We start from the raw sequence: 22,021 nt of genomic DNA, 5'->3' as shown, positions 1-22,021 counted from the left end.
TCCAATATTGTTAATGTACTGGTGAATGGTGGCTCACATTGCAGCACTTTTTTTTTAATTGAATAGAGCAGCAGCACTACAGAATACCTGTATCTAATTGAATGCAATAATTTTACTTGTGTTTGACAAGACCTCTGCTGATTGATTGTGGTATAATGTAGAATAATCCTGATTCTGGATCCTTGTGAAAAGGAATCATTCCAATCAATACTGTACTTTCTATCTGGCAAGTCTGATCAGAATTTGTAAGGTTTTCAATAGATATATAGCTTAGGTCAAAATGGATGCAAAATAGGTAAGCATACCAATATGGAACACTCACAGTTTCTGAAATACGTATTAACCAAGAGTCTGTAGCCTGCGGGAGTCTGAGCTTACATACATATGTGCAGGATAGCATTCTGAAAATTAAGAAAGACAAGAGAGTCTGTAGGGTTGCCATCTGTTCCTTCTTGGACTGTTCTTGGTAATGAAAGGAGGGGTTATAAGCACCATTTGTGGCAATTAAGTTAAATATGGAGAGGAATAAAGATTGACAAATATGTGTGACTCTGGGGAAAACTTTTAATATTCTTCTCTGCCATTGTGTCTGTGAGATAATCGTTCTCCTCAGAGAATGAGTTTGATTTATTTTTTTTTTAGACATAACTAATCTCCACAGTATGAAAAAAAAATTTCCCTGTATCACTGATTTGTTTCTCATAATAAAGACAGAGAAAGTGATTGTTGTTCTCTTACATTTTAAAAGAAAAATGAAATTCTTAGCACACAACTGATGGTGGGAGAGGTTCTATAAGGTCAGATTCTAATCTTTAATGCATGACACCCATCACCGTGTTTCTCAAATAAACTAAAATTGTGGCTATTCATGCATGAACAATCATAGTTATTCAGATAGAGAACAATGTGCTCTGAGCTGCTGAAATTATCTCTGCACTCGTCCCTTAAATTTACAGATTTTTGTATACAAAATTCTCTTGTTGTCTTTGTTAGATCACACTTAAAAATGAAATACAGACTCACAGAACTGAAATATTATCTAGTTAAGTCATACAGTAGGGGATATGGATGATCACTGAATTCTCAGAAACCCAGAATGTTGTAACACCTATTAAGTTCTGTCAAGAATAAAGGGTGTTTTTAAAATGTTAGCTAGTTCTTTCTTTTTTTTTTTTGCTTACATACCACTGGGTTCATCTTGTCTTGCTGACATGTAGAAGCATAGCTCTCAATTTCCACTAGGATTTTAAATTGCATAAGCAGACTTGTTTAGATTGTTTATTTTAAAGCTTAGTTCTCCTACATGCAGTTAGTAGAGAAAGAAAACTGCCTTTATACAAAACTGGCAAGGAAACTAGTAACAACCAAAATAACTCTTCCAGAAGAAATAAAATTACTTGTAAAATTGTAGATGCTTCAGATTTGAAACTTTTCCATCAGAATCTACAGGATATGTAAGACTCCTGTATTGTGAAAAGGGTTGTCTGTATAACTAAAAGATAGGGAGGGCTTAGTGGCACAAGTTCTATTTTGCTAAAGCTCAAGTTCCCAAGGGATAATATCCTCAAGGAGAAATGCAGGATATTAGCAAATTCATTTTGCTCTTGGTATAACGTTATCTGCATTGTTTCTGTCAGCTTAGTTGTTTAAATTATGGCTCTTTTTTTTTTTTAAACAGACTTTATTGGCAAAACTTTTTTATCTGCTGTAGAAATGTGCTGTGAAAATTGAATATTGCTGTACTTGCATATTAGCCTAAATAATAGAGACTAATCTAACAGAAAGGTTGCAGACAGCACCAATTGGTAGTGATCTAAGAACCTCTATGAGGAGCTTATCGTTTCTTACTTTAGTCAACAGTAAGGACTTACCAGGCCTTTCTGTAGGTAATTGAGAGTCTTGGGAACGATTCCTTCCTCTCTTAGTTGTGGAGGCAGATTGGCTGGCTATGGCTTTGCTGTTTGCTTGTCCAGAAGTGTAAGTCTCTGGACAGCAGAGCTATTTAAAAAAATAAAAATAAAAATGAAGAACATTGTTAAAATGGGAAACAGAGAATAGGGGAAACAAAAGAATGATCACTGAAACCAGGTAAGAATTGCTTATGCTCAAATGTGAGAACCTACTAAGGACTGCAGATAAAAACCAACAGCAAAATGGGGGTTTGAAAGAGGCATTTTGAAATTCACCAGTGCGGGGACTATATGCACAGTGAGAGATAAAAACATGATTGTTTCCACTGGAATTACACTTCCACCAAACTAATTGTTAAAAAGTGCCTGTTGAACAATGGGAAAAACTTAAGAATGGGTTTCTAAAAGATTTTCCATCTGTGAGCAAAAAACTCGAGGAGGTTTAGGGTGGTTGTCTTGTGAGTTCATCCAGGCTGAAACCCTCAAGTATCTCACAGCCTTGATAGCACGGTGGATTTGCTCATGCCTTGCCAGAAGAGGCAGGCTGTCTGTGACCATCAGGTACCAAACTGCCACCAAGGTCAGCAAGCAAGTAAAGAATTCAAAGTATGTTTCCTATACCAGTGTAACCGTTCACTGTTTAAAAACTCGAAAGTCTTGGTGAAACAGACGTTTCAGTTAGAAGATATGCTGGAGACTGAGATAAATATGAGATGTAGTCTCTCATCTTGGCTTAGGAATACAGTGATTAAGAAAAAATAGAACTGTAGAGAGATGATAAACCTCTGAGATTCAGGAAGGATTTTCTGCAGTATTTAAGACTGCAGAGAAGTAGTCATGGTAGAATGAAATTTACATTTCGTCTTCTTCCATTAAAAAAGATGGTAAGCTCTCATGGCAGAAAATACAGGGGATGAGTACATTTGGTTAGTCAACTCCTTAGTGTTTTCATGCCACAAATTGTTACAGAGAACATCTGGAATCAATTAAGGAAAAGATACTCTGAGTTCAGCCTCATAAAGTCAAATAGAGTGCATTGAGAAAGTATGGGAAGATGAGAGGGAGCAAATTCCATTAATCTGATGCTGCTAGAATTTCCAAACTCCAGGCTGATCAGCCTTTTGGAGATACGTGCAAACTTGCTTGCAGTTTGGTGAGGGATTTGGCTTGGGTAGGAGAACAAAAAAACTTGTCCTGGAGTAAGGAAACTAAGACTTGTTCCTGGAAAACATGCTTAATTTCGTCCCATCCAGCTTGTCATAAGGACCAGCGTATGACAGAAAAAAAACATACTTCTTATTGTCTAGTTCACGTTTAACTATGTGAAACGTTTCCAGCCCCCTTGAAAATGTATTCATATGTACTGGTGAAAGAATTTGAGGCCAGTAAATGGCACAGAGCTCTGTAAGGGGAGGGAAGAAGCCCAGTCAGGTGGAAAGCAGGGGCACTAGGCTTCAGCAGTCAAATAAATTAGGAGTGTTACAGACTTGAGTTTGATATTATCCAAAGGGACAGATGAAAATTATATTCATAAAGACATCTTCTGTAGAATTCTTTGCAAGGATGAAGTGTGAGTTGAGTAAAAATGTACTGTGTTTAAAGCTTTGCAGTAAGTAGTTGGAAAAAAAATTGAATTAGTGGTAGCAAATTATGTTTGCTGTTGTTTAGCTGTCATAAATGATTTCATTTAAAGAGAGGTCTGTCCAGGGCATGATATCTTTTAGAAAAGCAAGCCCTGAAGATTGCTTGATATGATGTATACTGTGCCTTACCACCATCCAGGCTTCTTCTGAATAATCACAGTAACATTTGGTATGTTTGAATCCTTCATTCAGGGTGCTGATAGTACATCATCAGACCTTCATTTACACATTCTGCTGAAGAAAGCACTGAATGTTAGGATAGTCTGTTTGAATGATGCTGCTGCATTGCATTTGAATTGCACTATTTTGCTTAACAATGTTTTCTGGGCAGGATGGTTTTTTTTTGTTATACATAAAGGCATCTGAGTAATGTATATATGTACAGGCACCTTGAGGCTAGCAATGCTTCACAGCTGAGGCTGCATCAGAGGAAGGCTTAGCTTTTTCAGTTGCTTACATATAAATAGGATTAACAGGAGATTTCTGTGTCCCATGAATACTGTGGCTTTTTTTTTTTTTTTTTAATCAGGAGACATCCACTTTACTTAACCCATCTCCTACATTGTAGTTGTAATTTATGGATTAACTTTTTAACATATTTTCAGTAAGTCCCCTTTCTGGGCTTCATTGCAGTTTGGCAGAAGTTGTCAGTTCATCAAAAGAAGAATCTTATCATAGAGAACTGCCAAGAGGAAGACAGAGTGGGGCTTCTTGTAGCTATCAAAAATTTATTTGAGTGTTATAAAGTTTTTGTCTGAAGTGGAAGCTCATTTAAAGCTGTGTTTATTATGTTTTTAGTGCCTCCTGTGCTGACCGTGGTAAAATAGAGACACAAGTAGGCAGCTCCAGGCACACTGGAGTTTGGAGTTGTGTCAAAGTCAAGTAATTTCCATGTGGGCTTAAACTAAAAGATTTTATAGAACTGAAAACATGGATTGTGATTGAATAAAGAAAGATGCACTTCATTTTTTTCAGTAAGATATAATCAAGCATTGTTATCATGTAGACGGTAGCCAAGTCTACTGTTTGTCTTTGTAATGGCCACTATCTCATTAGATGCTTGTTGCCTAAGGTTGCTAGTTTTCTTTAATGATGATTATAGTACAAGACCCTGACAGCTCAGCTGTGCAGATTAAAATATTTGTATTCTTCTTTGTAGCTATAGTAGCATTCACTGTTCCAGACAGTGAGTGCTTGCATAGATTTTCCTTTGGATTGCTGAGTTAGGCACAGCGTTTTAATAGTCTTGGAATCCTTTAATAGCATTTAGAAAGATGTCACTATTTGGATTTGCGCTCTTTGGTATCCTTGGCCCATAAAAAAAGTCATGGGATCAGTATATTTTTTTCTGGGTTGCTTGCATCCACTGGTTTGGGAGAAGATGAATGCGATACTAGCTCTTTCCTATTTTGGTTTTATTGATGGGTAAGTTCTATTCTGTGGTTGTGTGGCCCTTGTGCTAAACACTGTGAACTGTTTGCAGCCTAAGATCTATACTTCAGTGAAAATGAACTGCAAGGCAAATCAGCAGGTCAAACCAAGCCAACCTATGGAAATAGAGTCAGCTGTAATCTGTTAGGTTATTTTGCAGATTCTTTAGGAGTGATGCATATGTACCTCAGGGGTAAGATTTTCAAGAATTAAATACCTGAAAGGAATTTCAGTATAACTGAAAGGCTTACATTTCTCTAGTTTTACTATAGGGCTTAATCAAATAGAGGTAATAAGAATTTATATAAAATAAAAATAAAAAAAATATTTTAATTCTACTACACGTCTATTATTCCATGGCAGAGTAATGAACTGGGACATTCTGATTATGTAAGCAAAGTAGGACTCTTCAGTCCTTTTCCTGACAAAGTTCATTACAAGTTCTCCAGTTCCTACCCCAAGATCTGTGCTATCTTTAGTTACTTCATCCATTGCGCCCTCTCAGTCCTAAGATGTTTTGTCATCTAAGAAATGCTGCAGTCTTTTCTGACAGTGTTTGTACAAGTCTTTGAGAGGTGAGTTGTTTCACATGACCATTATCACCTCTTTTGACTCTGAACATCACCTTCTGTCTCTGCCTTTACTCTTGGGAGTGCTGCTTTCAGGCCCAACCTCTTCAGCATTTGTAACAAAAGAATCTGGTCTGCTTTCAGAGCATCAATCTTCTGTGTGCCTCTTCATGCTCTTAAAGAGGGAGGATGTTTGGCTTCCAACAAATTTATGTGTTTCTATTAAATATAAATTGTCCATCAGCAAAATAAATAAATAAAAGATCAGAAAGTTTATAAACTATTCCTTTACACCTTCCAAACCATAAATGGAAAAACTGTCATGTGAACTTCATCTTTAACCTATATAAATGAAAATGGTTGTCAGTGATGACTAAGAACTCATTCTCTTTTGTCTTGCCAACCAAAAAGGAAATAAAAATCATTCTCTATTTTTGGCTGCAATCTATCTTCTTTTTCTTAGTAGTGATGGAGTAAATAGTGGAACCAAGCTCTATTATTTGTGTTCAGATGCTGCATTAAGTAGATTGTGAGTAGGATGAAAGGCTGGATATATAGAGCTGAGTTTACGTAACAAAAGGTGTATTGATGATTAATGTGATTCTCTCTAGACTTTTTCTGTACGTTGATGTATGCTACTGCTAGTAGACAGGTCCTCACTTATAGTTGAGTGACTTGTTAAAAGGCTTGAAACTGTTGATTTAGTCAGAGTCTGATTACTGGTGGAGTCCTTGTAGCAAAACATGTGAGAGACTGTTCTGTTCAATGCATGAAGTAGCTACAGGGGGATAGGGGGAGCTTAAAAAATGAAACAAAAGAAACACAAGCAAAAAAACAATGCTGATAATCGGAGTAAGTAGCAATAGTGTGCTGGTTTGCAGAGGGTTGAGACTGGAGACTCCTGTTACTGCATGGCAGATCAGATAAATGGCAAATGAAAGTTGGCATACATAAATATGAAGTCCTTGCCCAGACACTTGTGAACATTGCTTGGGAGAGTGAAAAATCTAGTTTATTGGGATCTGGACATAGAGTAGTATTTAAGGAATCTGATCTCCCAAGAATGTTATCTGGTTGCTGCCTGGATGGTCATGGAAGTCCTTGTTGATGGTGTCTTCATCTGGAGCAAATGAGCCTCCCTAAACCACTGGTTAGTTTGACTTTAACAGTGGAGCTAGTCATTGATCTACATGACTACTCCAGCATATGCATAGTCATTGTTGTTGACTAACTTGAACTGTGTGCTAAACTACATGGAAAACTACTGTCCTCTGTTAAAATTTATTCATCTGTAGGAGCAGTTTCTGGTGTGTGTTTATATATGTACGCTGTAGTCAGTTCTGGAGCAGAAACTGTGCCAGGGTACTCTCAGAAAGGGGCCGTGTTTTCCATTCTGGTTGTTAATTGATTCATTAAAACCTATGAATTGATCTGTGCTATGGGGGAGCTGCCTGTGGGACTCTTCAAGTGAATAGTCCAAAATTCCCACCTGGTGCACTCCAACACCAATTAGTGTAAATACTTAATTGCAAAGGCAGCTTATCTTCAGTCAGTCACCTTTTTTAAAGTTGATCTGTTGTTACAAACTGATCCATTATACTGTTTATGCAGATTTCAAGCTGGGGAGTAGCTAGACCACACAGAGAAGCACATTGCTCATCAACACATCTGTGCTACCCAACTGCACTGCAGTTATACCTATAGGACTCCTTTGAATTACACAATTGTAACTGAAGTTCTTGCCACAAATTTATGTATACAGGAGAAAATATCACTTTACATAAGCAGTAATGAGCTCTGAATTAGCAGGATAAACACCTTGAAGTTATTGCAGTTCTATGAAGAAGTCAGCTTGATGCTCAGTAGTGCCTCAGTCAGGACTGCAAAGCATCATAAGAGAAAAAAGTCAGTTCAATAGCGTTTATACATAGACATACCACTCAGGAGGTTCCTGAGTCACAAATAGTTGGAGGCCTGCAGGGAATCCTAGGGAAGTATCCTTCACTTATTCTAGTCTTATTCTTTTGTAGGCTTCTGTCATTAGCCACAGCTGAAGGGAGTCTGCTAGGTTGGCATTTGGTCTGAGCCTTTGTAGCTGTGCTGATGTCTACAGAATTGGAAGGCTCTTTTTTTTTTTTCTTTTTTTTTTTTTTTTCTTGACTGGTGTTTTCAATTTCTTATTATTGTCCTTCACTCAGTCAGCCTTTGCTCTGGATATTTTTTGCTTTCCTTGTTTATTTTCTACTTGAAAATTTTAACCTGTCTGTCATGAATTATCATTTAACAAGGGCAAACCTTTTGCTGATATTTTCTGTACTCTGGAATAAAAGCTTTTGTTCCTCATAAACTAAAACCCAGTGTTTGCTCTCATGTCTCACTTTAAATTTTTCTTCTAATTTTTTTGAGTAGATTCTGTTGTGTTCACCAGTCCCTGGGTATTTGTTCTGTCATGATGCGGTCCAGAAAAATAATATCGTAAGATTTCAGATGCAGTCTTATTTAAGCTAACTCATTATTTTTTCAATATTTTATTTTGTATGTAAGTGACTGAGATTTCTGCTGTACTTTCTAGTGAAGGAACCTGCAAGTACCACAGCTGTTACTTCACAGGTGACCAGGTAGACCAGAATAACTTATTGCAGAAATGAAAGGAAGGAGAAATCTGGAGAACATATCAAAATCAACCAGGAGATGTTAAAATGACCAAGTAGTTACACCCACTTCAGTTTTAGCTGCAGTATTGTCTCCATTGTGCAGTATCTGTTCCATGCTTCTTAAATCCTCTATTTTATATAAATCTTTGTGAGATCCTGTGAATTCTAACAGCATAACTCACTTGTGAATAATCATGCTTCCTTTTATTCTCTGCAATGGATCGGTATGATCTAAGTCGCCATGAGGATGTATTGATTGTTTTTAAACATATATAATGTTCCTACAGTAGATGAAGAAATAGTATCTATTTTTTTCTAATTGGTGCCATTTAACTGTGAATAATTGACTACTTAAGACAGAATAATTCACTTGTAGATGTTTTGTCAGTGTATGTACTAAGGGATGTAAAAGCTACTGTGAAACAAGAGCCATCTTATCCATGATACAGAAGGCTGAGTAAAATTCAGTTCTTCAGACTCCCCCATAAAGAATCTTCAGTTATCTGTGCGTTGCCTGGATTTAACCCTGCTTTATGAGTGGTGATACACAGCTTAGTGGTTTTAAAGAAGCCTCTGACATGTAGTTTGTGTGAGTCCTAAGTAGGTCATTGTAGTGTAAGCCTGTGGAGAAAATAAACCTGAATGGTACCAGTCTTCTGGAGACGTTCTAACCATAGTCATCATGTTATTAGAACTATGTTTTTATTCTCTTTAATGGTCAATATTAATGCTCAGTTGATTATAAGAAGGGAAAAAAACCAACAAAACTCTTCTTACACTGAACTTCAGGATAGGAAGTAGTACTTTTTTGGCCATATGTCAGAATCTCTTATAGCTCTTATTTTAAATAAGTCTTAGCTTTGTCACTGTACAGCAAGAGGATATGAAGCTGAGCACAGGCTTAAATCACGTGAGTAACAAATATAGATTGCTCACTGGACTTTGATATAACCACTTGCATGTGAAACTTGTGTGTCCAGAGCATTTTAGGATTAAGGCCTTTGGTTACTCTGCTGTGGCCATAATGCACTTGATGTGTTCTGTTATCTGCAAGTAGATGGTGCCTGCATTCCTTACAAACCCAAGAATTATTTTATTTAGTCTGAAGAGTATCAGAGTCTGGGAGTGCCAGAAAAGAAAAATGGCAGGTGAGGAGCAAAGCTTGGAAGAGAAAAAGAGAAAAGTAGGGCTGCCTGAAAAAAGTGGCTGTTACTATGCTCAGGGAGCAGGTGCTCATGGTGTGAGTGGGAAACGGACCTTTCTCTTCCTGTTCCTCAAGCTGTAACCTCATGTATTTGTCAACTGATTTGCTATATTGAAGGCCCATCAGGACTACCACATCTAAATCACAGAGCCAAATAAGATGGGCACCAAATGAGTGCTCATTTGAGGTGAAAAATTGCTGTGGTTACTGTCTAACAAAGTGGATGCAGTCTGAATAGCATCTTTTATATATAAGGGGAATCTTTTATTTTACTAGGCAAACATGATGCACCAGCTGGAAATTGAGGCATGACAAATTCAAATAATAGATAAGGTGTCCATTTTAACAGTGGAAGTAATCTCTGAAGAGCATACGTGGTAAATATGTACACACATACCCCACATACATAATGTTTCACATGAAAATAGCTATATCAAGATCAGAGACCTTTCTAAAACAAATGTTTGATTTCATCTGTCAGTTGTTGAGTTTGATAAAGAAATTAACTGAAATTAATTTTGTAGTTTATGCTGCATTAAAGCTCAAGTAGTGTCTCTATATATATCTTCCGGCAGTGGGATTATGAATATTTGATGTTAGATTGATTATGGTCCCAGCTGTGCCATTTTGTCAGAGAGGTTAAAAGAGAAGCAAGCTTGAATTGGGTCACTTCTGGATAGTCTTGCAGCTTTGGTTTCTGCCCTCTGACTTAGAGCATCAACCTGCATGTCTCAGGTTGATGTGAGAGTGAACTTCTTTATATGTGTTCCAGTCTCGTGGAAATATGTCTTTTTTTTTTTTTTTTTTTTAAGTGTATAATGAATTAATAATCTTATTTTTCTTATTGCAACGTCATTATTTTCTCTGATTCTCTTAGTCCTGTGTACGGTGCATCAATCTGTGAGGTGAGGGCTGTTTATAACTAAAGGGACCTGTGGGATTAGATCCCCCTTCCTTTTCAGTGCCTCACCTCCTGCAAAATTTTGATTGTTTGCTGCTGAGGACAGATTGTTAAAAGTTCTATCAAAAAATAATTCTGAAGTTTCATTCACTCTGATATTTAAATAATGCTTGTACTGATTTTATGTAGTAGTGTATAGTTTTCTTCAACACAAAACTAGCTGAATAGAAGACACTTTTCTTTTTAAATGTGCATGAAAAAGCATATGCCTGACAAGACATCAAGTGTTGTTTTATACTGAAAAGTTCTGAATATGTGTTTCTGTTTTTACAGGCTAAAGCTTATCTAAAGATAGCTGTGGAAATAGTAAAGCGCCTGCCAGCACCTCCAGCTTGAACAGGTTGTCACAGGCTTACCCATGGAGTGATCTTTTGATGTGACTACTGCAAGAGTCCTGCTGCTTAATGGTGTGGACACTCTTTTTTCAAAGAGCTTTTCTAGGAGTTAGTTTATCACAGTTTAAGTTACAATTATGATATTTAATGGTTTTCAAATCATTATTTGGCTGAGCCCAAATGGATTCAATTATGCAGAAGATGATAGATGATATTTAACTGCTGGACTGTAACATTATCAAGCAAGAAGGGACAAAGTACATCTTTCAGATGTGCCCTGTTTTAAGGTCAAGAATGGAAAACAGCCTGTCCAGCCAAGCAGCATGATGAGAGGTATGCCAAGATGTAAGTCCTGCTTAAGAAATGACATTTGCAATGCTGTAACTTCTGTAATTTTTGGTTCAGCTTTTCACTTGCTTAACTACCAAAATGACTGTAACCTTTGCAAAACCTTAAGTAGAAAATTCAGTTATGTAACTGCAGTACATTTTTGTTCCTTTAAAAAAATAAAATAAAAGATACACATATAGTCTGACTGTAATGGATCATGAACCAATTAATTTGTTATTAGATAATGTTCAATCATGAAGTAATTCAGTTTACTGGATTACATGACCCTTAGGCTCATTTCTTGACTGCCTTACATTGTAATAGACTCAGACAGGACACAAGGTAACTGAGGTCTTTGTGGAAAACTCCAGAGCTCGATTTGCCAGGGGACGTAAGCAATCAAGATAAATTAAATTCTTGAATGCATATTCCTATTACAGTGCAGCAACTTGGAATTTAAGTGTAATGACAAAATTTTGAAGGAGGGTAGACTTTGGTCTTCAAAGGGCATGGCCCTTCTGGTTTTGTTATCTTAATGCTTTACATTCTGTGATATTTATTCTTGTGTTGGTGTGCTGAAGTAAAAGAATATGCCTCCAGGGAATGAGTTTCTGTCTACAATTAGATGTCTGAGTTGACATTTGGGCCCTTTCATCTACACAATGTGAAGTGTAGGCATCCTGAACATAAATCTTAACTACACTGGGAGATTTTCCACACTAAGGAATTCTGTGCTACTGACTTCTGTGGGACACAGATTCTTCCTGTAATCCAAATAATTATTCATACATTTTTCATTAGTTGATTTTCCTTACTGAAGCTCTAAAAGATTAAAAAATAATTTAAAAAAAAGTATCCATTTACATTAGGAATGTTTGAATCTTATGTACCCAGAATTTACATTGGTGAGAGGGATAGAAATTATGGGTCGATTTTCAAGCTTTATTGAATTTGCAAGCATGTAAATGACGTGCTTCAAAGCTCGGTTTGCTTATTTAGTTATTTCAAGTCAATCTTGACACATGTAATTGAGTCGCCTCTGCTGTGCCTTCCCTCATGAGGTCTTGTATCAGTATTTTATTTTTGTCACGTTATCCCAGACCTGTAGAACTGACACAAATATTCAGACCCTTTCAGTTGCTGAATAGAGTTTACAGAAATAAAAGGTGGCTCAGTGTTCTGCTCTTTATTCCATTGATAACATCATCCCTCTGAATTTTCTCTGTGCATTATTTACTTGTGTTTTACCTGTTATAGTATTTAATGTTTACGTCCATAATAACCCTGCAGTGATTTTGGTGTAGTACAGTCATTTAAGGAACAAAAGAAGTGGGATTCCTGTCTTTTTTAGAAAAAGACTGTGGTATTTGCAAGAAGGTTTGTGACTGCCTCTGACATGCAGTTCCTATTGAGAGTGGGTGAACAATGAGCATTTCTATACATGTACTAATTTTTACTTTTCCTCCTTTTGACCAATTGTTGTCTTTGCTGTGTTGAAAGTATTACCCGTAAAACTATGTTTAATGCATTTTTATTACTTATTTATTACTTATTTATTAATAATTGCATGAAGGACCATCAGAGTAGGTGGGACATCTTTGCATTTTAAGGATAACTGTGGCCATACCAAACTTTAAATGGGAACACAGTTGCTTTACCTTTCCATTTTTCATGGGCAAGAAACACATTTCCCAGGCCTCTTCCTGCAAAACAACTGAAGGGAATAGGTGCCATGTCTATTGGGACTTAATGTTACAGAAGCACACATTTATTGTTATTTTTTCAAATTCTAGAGTACCTTGTTAACTAAAGAGTAATGACTTCTAGCCAGTGTGCAAGATTTCGACTGTTAGATCATGAAATCAGCGATATTGGGTATCGGTTGGCAGTTGGATCAGTCAGAGGCTGAGCAGGGGGCACTGGCATTTAACCATACATTTATAAATAAGGTCACAGACTTGACATACAGTGTTGTTTGCTCTTTCCAGCTTTAATATTTTACTTTCATCTGTCTGATATTTCCTAGTGTACCACTGTAGTTTTTTTGTAAAGATGCTAATCCTAACGATAGGACTCATCTCTCCTGAACTGCAGGGTTCTATGCTCTTTGCTCAGGAGCAGTGGAAGACTTCTTGCAGAATTACCATGATCATGGGTTACCAGCACGTAATAACTGATGGTTGTTGTGCTGTAAGTTGCAATTACAGACAGCAGCATCTCACCAGGCAAAGGAGGCATGCAGATAGAGGGACAGAGGCTACCCCATGCCATCTCCTGTGTGTGCTGAGGGCACGGCTGCCAAATTGCCTTGCAATGCTGCTTTACCTGTGTGAGCTGCTGCAGTTCCTTCTGTCTTCTTCAGCACGCTGTTCTTTGGGTCATGAGCACAGTTGTGCTTGTGGATAACTCCTGCTGTTCCTTCATGAGGAACACGCTGTGTCTTAACACAATGTGTTTCCTGGCTTTCAACAACATCAGTTTTGCTGAAGTTGAAGCTCAAAGCAGGTATGAAATTGTGTTGGTGAAATATTGTGCTATAAAATTTCTACTGCTACATTCTGATTGCTGCAAACTGGTAAGCCACTTAAGATTGTGGTTTGTGCATTCTTGCAGATGTTAAATTTCTCTTCACAATAGCTGTAACACTTTAATTGTTCTTTGAAGTTGTGAGGGGAAAGTAGTTTACAAATCAATTTTTTCTCTACTAATTCAATTAGACTTTAAATTACAGCACTTTTTGGTTGCTCTGATTGGTGATCATGGGGATGAAGCAGCTCATTTCAGTGTATCAACAAGAAAGAAGTAAATCTGAATTCTGAATCTGCTTCAAGTGAGACTCGCTTGGGCCTAATACAACAGATGAATCCCTCCACAGTGTTCTTCCCTTTGTGGGAATGGTTCTCATCCAGGCCTGCACCCAACTCCCTTTGGTCTTTGATCATGATTCTCCTGGAGCCATTGGAGTGGGCTGCTGGTGTGCTGGTCAGCTGTGCTCTGGTGGTTACCAGGCCCCATAGTGCATGCTGAGGGCTACAGCCAAGGGGGAGAAAAAAAGAGAGGTAGTGCCAGTGAGAATATATCCAGGTTCCCAGAAGACTCTGTTTCGATAACGCCCAACTTGCTGGTGCTGGAGAGAATCAGCAGGAGAGTGATAACAAAGGAAAAACCTTCTGTTGCTTAGGTGAAAGATTAAAGAGCTGTGAGCGACTCTGGGGGCTGCAGAATTGATTTGCAAAGGCCCCTGTTGTACTGTGCAATGAGATAAAGGGGATTTAGGTGCCCCAGCTGTGCAGAGCCACTGCAATAGCAAACACAGCCCTGAGGTTGGCATGTGAGCTCTGTACCTGCATACCCAGGACACTCCTTTAACAAGGGGAGCCAGGCTCTGTTTGTCTCTTTCCAGGTGTTGGTTTTGGTAGTGTCTCCATGCCTTCATCTTCACAAGAACAACAGTGAAGGCACAAAGACCTGTGCAGCGTCTGAGAAGATGTAAATCTGCAGCCCCCACACTTAGGGTAATTCTTCAGTTTAGCCTTCACTAAGGACAAGCAAGGAGCATTTACTGCTTCTCCTGATAAAGCTGTATTGCTTGTAAAAAGTGTGAGTAACATGGTCCTAATTGCAGGAAGTGTTTTTAGCCTAATGACTTGAACTGGACTTTGATCCTTGCCTGCAGCGTTTTTGATGAATTGACCAAATGAGTGTCTGAATAACATTTTCCGATGGGTAGGGGAGGTCTGGTGCACAGCCACAGGCTGCTTACAGACTGAAGGAAAGATGGTACAACTCTGCTCTGGGGTTTGGTACCTGAGTGCCAGATGAGTATCTTGCAGCCCCATCTGGGCCTGTATTGTCATTATCCTTATTTAGCAGAAATGCTTCCTGATGGATATGCTTAGGCAGAACAGTTCTGCTTAAGGAGCGTGACAGTAAGATGGATCTGAATTGCTGATTCAATTTCAGAACTGACTTACAATGACAGGAGTTATTCCTTATGATGATGATTATTTTTTATTTTGGCAGCATAGCAGCCAAGGAACCAGTATGTCAGCCCACATATCAGCAAAAGAAAAAATAATCATTCAAGAAGTAGCTTTCAGCTAAATTTAAGACTTATCTTTTATGTGGGTTCTGTTTTACATTATAAAGATATTAAGTCTGAAAATAATGTGTATATGTAAAGATCTGTATTTTTCCATTATCTTGACACATTCAATGAGGCTTTCTTTTTGGTGAAAAGAGGACAGGCAGAGCTTGTTATTCCTTATGCACCTATTGCTCTGTTTCTCTGTTTATATGAGTTTGGATCTGAGTACCCACTTTAATCTATGCAAATAAATGGCTTCTCCCAGGGTGTACGTGAGCCTTCGAACAAGCTGGTGGGGAGAACATCTGTTGTCCTTTAATATTGTTTTGAGGACTCACAGATTTATTTGAAGTGCTTTCACTCACACCACTGGGATTTTATAAAACTTGTGTTATTTCCTGTGGTCCAGAGGTTGTTTCGTCTTTTCCAAGAGAAAGGCAGAAGGCTTCTCACACTTGCCTCCCCCACGAATGCTTCCTGTTACTACTTGAGGGCTGTTTTAAGAGTACAACCTTCTGAATCCTTTTTTTTTTTTTTCTGAAATGTATTTATTTTTAATGACTTTTTGATGGTACTGGAGCACTTTTCCCTTCAAAGGGTTTCCTTTTGAATTGACACTGAGGAAATGCTCTAACAGTTTTAAAGCCCAGTTTGGCCGCTATTTAGTTGAAATAAAATGTGAGAAGATTATTAAGGTGAGCTCGTGTGCTGTTCCTTCAGCATGTAAATGTTACAAATATTTTTGCATGTAATTATGTGAAACTGCTAAAGTGAACAAAAGTTGAAGAGCCTGAATGTTTCCTGCTCCGCAACGAGCATTCTGGAGGTGATGTGAGACCTGACTGTCGGGTGGTCAAACAGGCAGGGATGAGTTTGTGTTATCTGCTGGATCAGGAAGTGTCTGCCTGCCACTTTCTAGAGGAGGAATTTCCATATAAACAGGCTTTTGTCTCTGATACCTTGAGGCCTCTAATTAATTACATTCAAGATTGAACCAGGGAGGATTTGGGTTTGCACCACTTCCTGTTGCTGGATAATAGGACCCAATGGCTATTTCAGAGAGTTACTTTTTAAAACAAGCATTAAAAGGCTGGGAAAATGTGCCTCCTGAGCGACTAGGCTTTGAAAACGTAGTCTAACAAACCCGTGTTTATTCGTGAGTGCCAGCACTACTGACCTCTCTTTTGTAATGCTATAATATCCTAAGCTTTTAGAAAGCCTGTGAATTTGTTGCTTGTTTGCAACATTTTTTTATAAATGTGTGTTTAACACATTTCTTATACAACATAGATACTGCTGCTTCACTGCTACTGCTGCTTAATTTCTCTGCATAATAAAGCTCTTATTTTGAAAGTGGATTTCCTCGCCTTTTGGGAGGTAACACATCTATAAAATTATTACTCCAGAGAAAGAGGTGATAGCGCTCATGGATACTGAATGCTGTCCTTCCTTTTGGGTTGGTGTAGAAACTAATCTGTCTCTATGAATGTTCTTGGGTTTGTTACCCTGATGGGAAATAAGTCTTCAATAGTACAAAATGAAACTGCTGGTAAAATGTCTTTTAATTATCAAGAGTTGGTAGTTCATAAGGTTTGAAAACAGTACATGGCAGAGATATTTATTTGAAGTATTTCTGTTTTTGTACTTTTTAAGCACAGCTTTTAAGACAGATCTGCAGAGTAGTAAGGGCATTTGGACAAAATCTGCTGTGGAAATGGATTACTTTCCACTGAGAAGCTCTGCTCTTCTCACGCAGTATGACTCACACAGGTTAAGTATTGCTCAACGTCACTATTTGTGTACAGAATGCTGCATATGAATCCGCAATAGCAGATGAGAGGAGGGAAAGCAATGAAGTGCCAGTGTTTGCCTGGAATGACCTCATGCCAGGAAGCAAGAGGAGTTTGTTTGGTACAGCAAAACTACAAGTAGAATTACACCTTTAGTGAAGGCAGGTGGGTCAGGGCAGAACAGAGGAGGTCTAAGTAGTTTGTAAACTGGAATGGCGTATGAGAGGAAATAAAACATTTACACTGATAGAAATAAAATCAGAACATACCTGTTCTGCTTCAACAGAATTGTGCACGTAGGAAATGTGTGGCATCACAGAGACGTATTGATCCTGGTGCTTCAGAAATGAGGAGAGACAGAAGGGTCAGATCACTGCAGTCCATCAGGAGTCCTGATCTATGACACTGTTTCTTCATGGTACGGAGGTTACAGGAATGTATATTTACAAGAGAGCTGTTTAAAATGCAAGCAAACAACAGCAGTTGCCACAGAATGCTACTTGGGAAAATAGGCTGAAATAAATTAACCTGAAGTTTCATCTATTCCTGTTCTTTTTTTCAGTGAGCACTATACCAATTGTTTCATGTTTCCCTTTACAGTGCTTTATTGGTGCTGGGTGGTAACATAAAAATAAATCGGTCTATGTATGGGGGCTAAAAGGGGGGATTTTGCTGTTTTGAGGTTAAATTACAGAATTTTCTTCAAAATAAAATGAGATACGGTGTGGTTGTTCTGTATTTTCTGTTTTGTTTTGGGGAACTACAGTAAGAAAGGATGCCTATCATTTTGAATAGTTTGATGGAACTCTGCTAGCCAGTAGTTAGTCATATACTGACAATAGGAACGTAGCCCTTACAAAGCTCTGGGCTTCTGTCTTTATGAATGCCATATTAACCTTATCTTCCTTGGCATGAGAACAATATAAAACTTTCACCTAAGATGTGAAAGGCGTTTGAGAAGCATGGGAGTTTACTGTCACAGCAATGGATAGTAAAGGTCTATTGAATCCAAATTTTCAGTGCTGTAGGAGCCTGCAGCATCGCAGTTGTGCCATGGAAGTTCCAGGTTGTCTGTGACTTGATATGGAGAAGTCACACCCTGAACTGTGGCAGCATTAAACCTTTAGACTCTGTGTTCTCATTTTCCTCGCACAGGAAGTGACTCACTGAAATATTTATTCTCCACGTTGTGATCTGTGCTGCCCAGGGAAACAGGAATCTATTTACTTTATCTCTGTATCGGTGTATCTTACCAGGCTGTACGGCATCTGGGAGCCAGAGTTGGCACTGGCGACCATTTATTACTGGCTGGGGTTTGCTGCACTGGAGCCCAGTTGCTGTGTATGATACTTAGGAATGATGTTCTTTAATTGCACCTGACCACACCTGACTGTTGTGGACTAGGATTGCTGCTTGGATTTGCTCTCCAGCTGAGTAGTGCTGCATTGTTTGTAGGCCATACCTGGCCCTTCATGTTTGACGTTACCACAGGTCATGAGACCTGTAGCTGTGAGGAGACACCAGGAATGACCCTTTAGCAACCTTCACCGTGTAACTCGGTGCTTTGGCAAGCAATCAGGCACAGCGGGGGAGCATGGAGATGGCAGAGCTGTCAGGAAAGCTGCCTGCTTTCCCTTGGAGGACTTCGGAAGAACTTAGGAGGGCCTTGGGACACCTGGATAGCTGCAGGGCGGTTACATGGCATGAGGACATGGTCTTCCATGAACATGAAACTAGTAGGGAAGCAAACCAGGAACCTTGGTATTGTTCTGCCCTTCTTGCAAGGAAGGGCAGTCACTATTGTGAATTAGTGTTTTAAGGCTATATGTTGTGCTTCAATTGGATTGAGTATGTCCTGATAATTTAGCATCATCATACTCAGGTTCTATATGTTTGGGGGTTTTTTTGTTTTGTTTTTTAAGTTTTAATTTCTAATGTGTGCAAATCAAGCAATACTTATAGCAAAAATGGAAGATGTTTCTGATATGCTTCTATCCTCCAAGAGGATAAAAAAGGATGTCATTCATAATAAAAGAACTTTTAAAGATAGTTTTCATATGTTAAGCCAAGAAACAAAATGAGGAAAACTATTGACAGTACAGTTCTGTAATTTCTGATGGGACGTATCCAATGCCTGTTTTCTGTAACCTGTGCTCCCTAGCTGAGAACCACTGAAATAAAGAAAGAGGGAAAAACAGAGCTTGGCATCCATGGAAGCAGAGAAATGGTCAACATAAATGTGGAGAGAGTGATTTATTGTTTGCCTTAGAGCGGAGAGCTGCTAAGAAGCTGGCATTTTGAAGCCAGGTTCTAAGAGTGGTGATCTCACTGCAGATTGGAAATGTTATGACTTTCAAACTCTGCTGTAAATAGGAATTAATTTTACTCCTGTGATGTATTGTGGAGAACCAGATCATGATCGCTGTAGGTGGCCAGTTACTGCTTGACAAGTCAGGCAGCAATGACGCTTCCTAGCAATTAATGTCTTCCTCTTTGAGAGGATTATTACAATTTGGCCAAGATCTATTTATTGGCATTACTGCATACAAACAATTTTGTTCAACAGCTGCAATCGCTTTAAAGCCTTTTCCTGAATGTTGACCTCCAGAAATTTTGTCCTGTAAGACATCTGTGACGTTAATTTGACTAATTAACTGACCTCCAATCTAAGGGGCACACTTTTGCATATGTGTGGGGGAGGCACAGATTGCAAGGCTGCCCTGTTTGACCATCTCAAACAGGAATCCTCTGCCAGACTCACTTCGGGCTGTGCTTCCAGTGAAGGAGTTTTGAGCATTGGTGCTCTTTTAATGAGCTTGTGGTAGATAGTCTTGTGAAGCAGCGATTCCACTAGAGCAGAAATCCCATCCTAGCTAATTCATTCTGAAACGTGTCTTAACTGCTCATTACCAGTGTTTGTCATTATGTTTATTTCAGCTGTTGTTTTGATGTAAGCACAGTCAAGTGATCTGACAACAGCAGAAAATCACACTGCTTTTGGAGTGGTAGATTCAGTTTAAGTGTGTTTACAGCAATTAGTAGTCACCTGCAGTCTGTCATCTGTTTGTGGGGGACGCCCCTCCTTGCAGACCTATCCAGATTTCAGCGGAGCAGCAGTGTTTGTTGCGGTATTTCAATTGTGCAGTGCTGTTAACTTGCCCAGTTTCTTGCAAAGCAAATGTGGCATAGGGCTTTTCTGTTTTGAGCCCCCAGCATCTTGCTGACTTACTGCAGTCTGCTGCACTGATTCTGACAGCAGTACAAAGGATGCCCATCTGGACTGCAAAACATTTTTTGTAAACGCTGGTGCATGTGATATAAACCCTGGCCCAAGCCCCTTCTATGCAGTGCAGGGGCTCAAAATCTAAATCCCTCTGGAGAGGAGATCAGACCCATTAATTCACTGTGAGGACTATAAAAGGGATGTTAGAGGAAGAAGGTGCTTTTCCTAATGTGTCACCCAGCTGGGAAAATTTCGCATACCTGAACTGCTTGGGAGACAAAGCAGGCTGCCAGCCCTGGGCTTAGTTCTGGGCTGAGCAAGGGCAACTCACCTCTTGTAGCCCACAATAAAGGTATGACCCATCTCTCTGTCTTTGTAATGGGATTGCATTCTTTCATTCTCTGTAGGTTCTGAAGCAAGTTCAAGTGTTGCTGATCCCTTTCACATCCTGGCCTGTACTGCCTGCCTGTTCCTTGGGATCAGTTAGAAAGGTACAGGGAAGATGTGGGAGGGAAAAATGGTGACAGTTTCCAAGGTTTTTTTTTTTGTCAGTATCAGAGAAAAGACATTGTGCTAAACTTTCCAGCAGCTCTGCAGGAACATTTTTGTGGCATTATGATTATCATTTCTTAGGCCTTTTGCTCCATCAACAAAGTTATTTGTGGCTGTAGAGGAGTAGGATACATTGCTATTGCTATTTATCTCATGATTATCTAATTATCTTTGATATTAATTAAGAGGATTAAAAACACAGATTACATTTGTCAGAAATGTGCTGAATTGTTTCTTTGTAACTTATCACGCATGTAAACTGCCTCTGAACAGACAGATATGAGAAAAAGGAACACTGAGCTCCCTTTCTTTTGTAAAACTTGTCCCTCCCAGAAGTCAGTGACTTGCTTTTCATTTAATTTCTTTTAGCAAGTAAAACTTCCCCACTTCTTACTTTTTTTTCCTTTTTTTCTTTAAATGACTCAATTACTCAACAGGGAACACTGAGGCAGGTCTCATTAGTTCCAAGCACCTGGAGGCTTTGGAGCCAGCAGCAACATTTAGGTAAAGACTTCAGAAAGTGCTAATCCAGGTAGTATGTTCATTTGAGGTAGACTCCATTATTCTTTACCAGAAAATACCCATTTTTCTTGGTTGTCTTAATGAAAATACCAAGAAACTTAAGTTCCATTTCAGTTTAATACTTATTGCTGGCCCATGCAATATGTTTAAAGAAGCTGTTTAAGAAAAATACGTTTATTTATTCTAAATATGGAGGTGTTTATCAAAATAGAATTGGTGGCGATTAGGCTGTGATTTTCAAAACTGAATGTATTTGCAACTGTTTATTTCATAAGAACAGTTCTCAACTCTAGTATGTTGCCATTGGTCATTGTTAACACTGTGTCTGTTTCCTATTCTGTGCCTGAATTTGAAATGCTATGACAAAAATAAATAGGTGTGCAAACACTTCATCTCTTTTGCTGAATATTTAATGTTAGGATATATACCAGATATAATTGCTTCAAAATCAAACTAATTGATTGTGTCTGTTTTTGTAACATTCTGTTCTAAAAGCGTACAAATTATATTTCAGGATATGCTGTAACTTACATTGTTACATTATTTTGGTCTAGTTTATGCTAGTTCTGAGGTTTGAAAAAAAGAAAAAGGAGCAATCCTACCCCATCATCATCCCTTTTTATAGTGCAGTTGGTGTGGCTGGGTGAAATAGCTCTTGAGTAAGAAATCTGCCTTCTGACCTCCATTCCTGTGGTCCTGTTCTGAGATGGCTTCATCAGATGTCCCTGGACTCCTCTCCTGATATCTGCAAAACAGATTTGTAGCAAAACAGCAGAGACAAGGAAAATTCTCACTATGTCATGGTAGATG

At 38.6% G+C, this 22,021-nt stretch overlaps 1 protein-coding gene across 2 annotated transcripts in view; it reads left to right on the top strand.

Annotated features, from left to right (window-relative positions):
- The window catches only part of NUBPL (nucleotide binding protein like), an 88,092-nt gene extending 66,491 nt beyond the window's left edge, over positions 1 to 21,601 (top strand). For both annotated transcript variants that reach the window (XM_015864947.2, XM_015864944.2), the window contains exon 11: positions 10,646 to 21,601. In XM_015864947.2, coding sequence (XP_015720433.1) covers positions 10,646 to 10,708 — 63 coding nt within the window. In that variant the 3' untranslated portion in view covers positions 10,709 to 21,601. The remainder of the gene's footprint in view (positions 1 to 10,645) is intronic.
- The last annotated feature ends 420 nt before the right edge of the window (positions 21,602 to 22,021 follow it).

The sequence above is a fragment of the Coturnix japonica genome, chromosome 5 (assembly GCF_001577835.2).
Source record: "Coturnix japonica isolate 7356 chromosome 5, Coturnix japonica 2.1, whole genome shotgun sequence".
In the NCBI taxonomy this organism is placed as follows: Eukaryota; Metazoa; Chordata; class Aves; order Galliformes; family Phasianidae; genus Coturnix; species Coturnix japonica.
The sequence above is the reverse complement of the archived record's forward strand: the minus strand, read 5'-3'. Positions and strand labels throughout refer to the sequence as shown.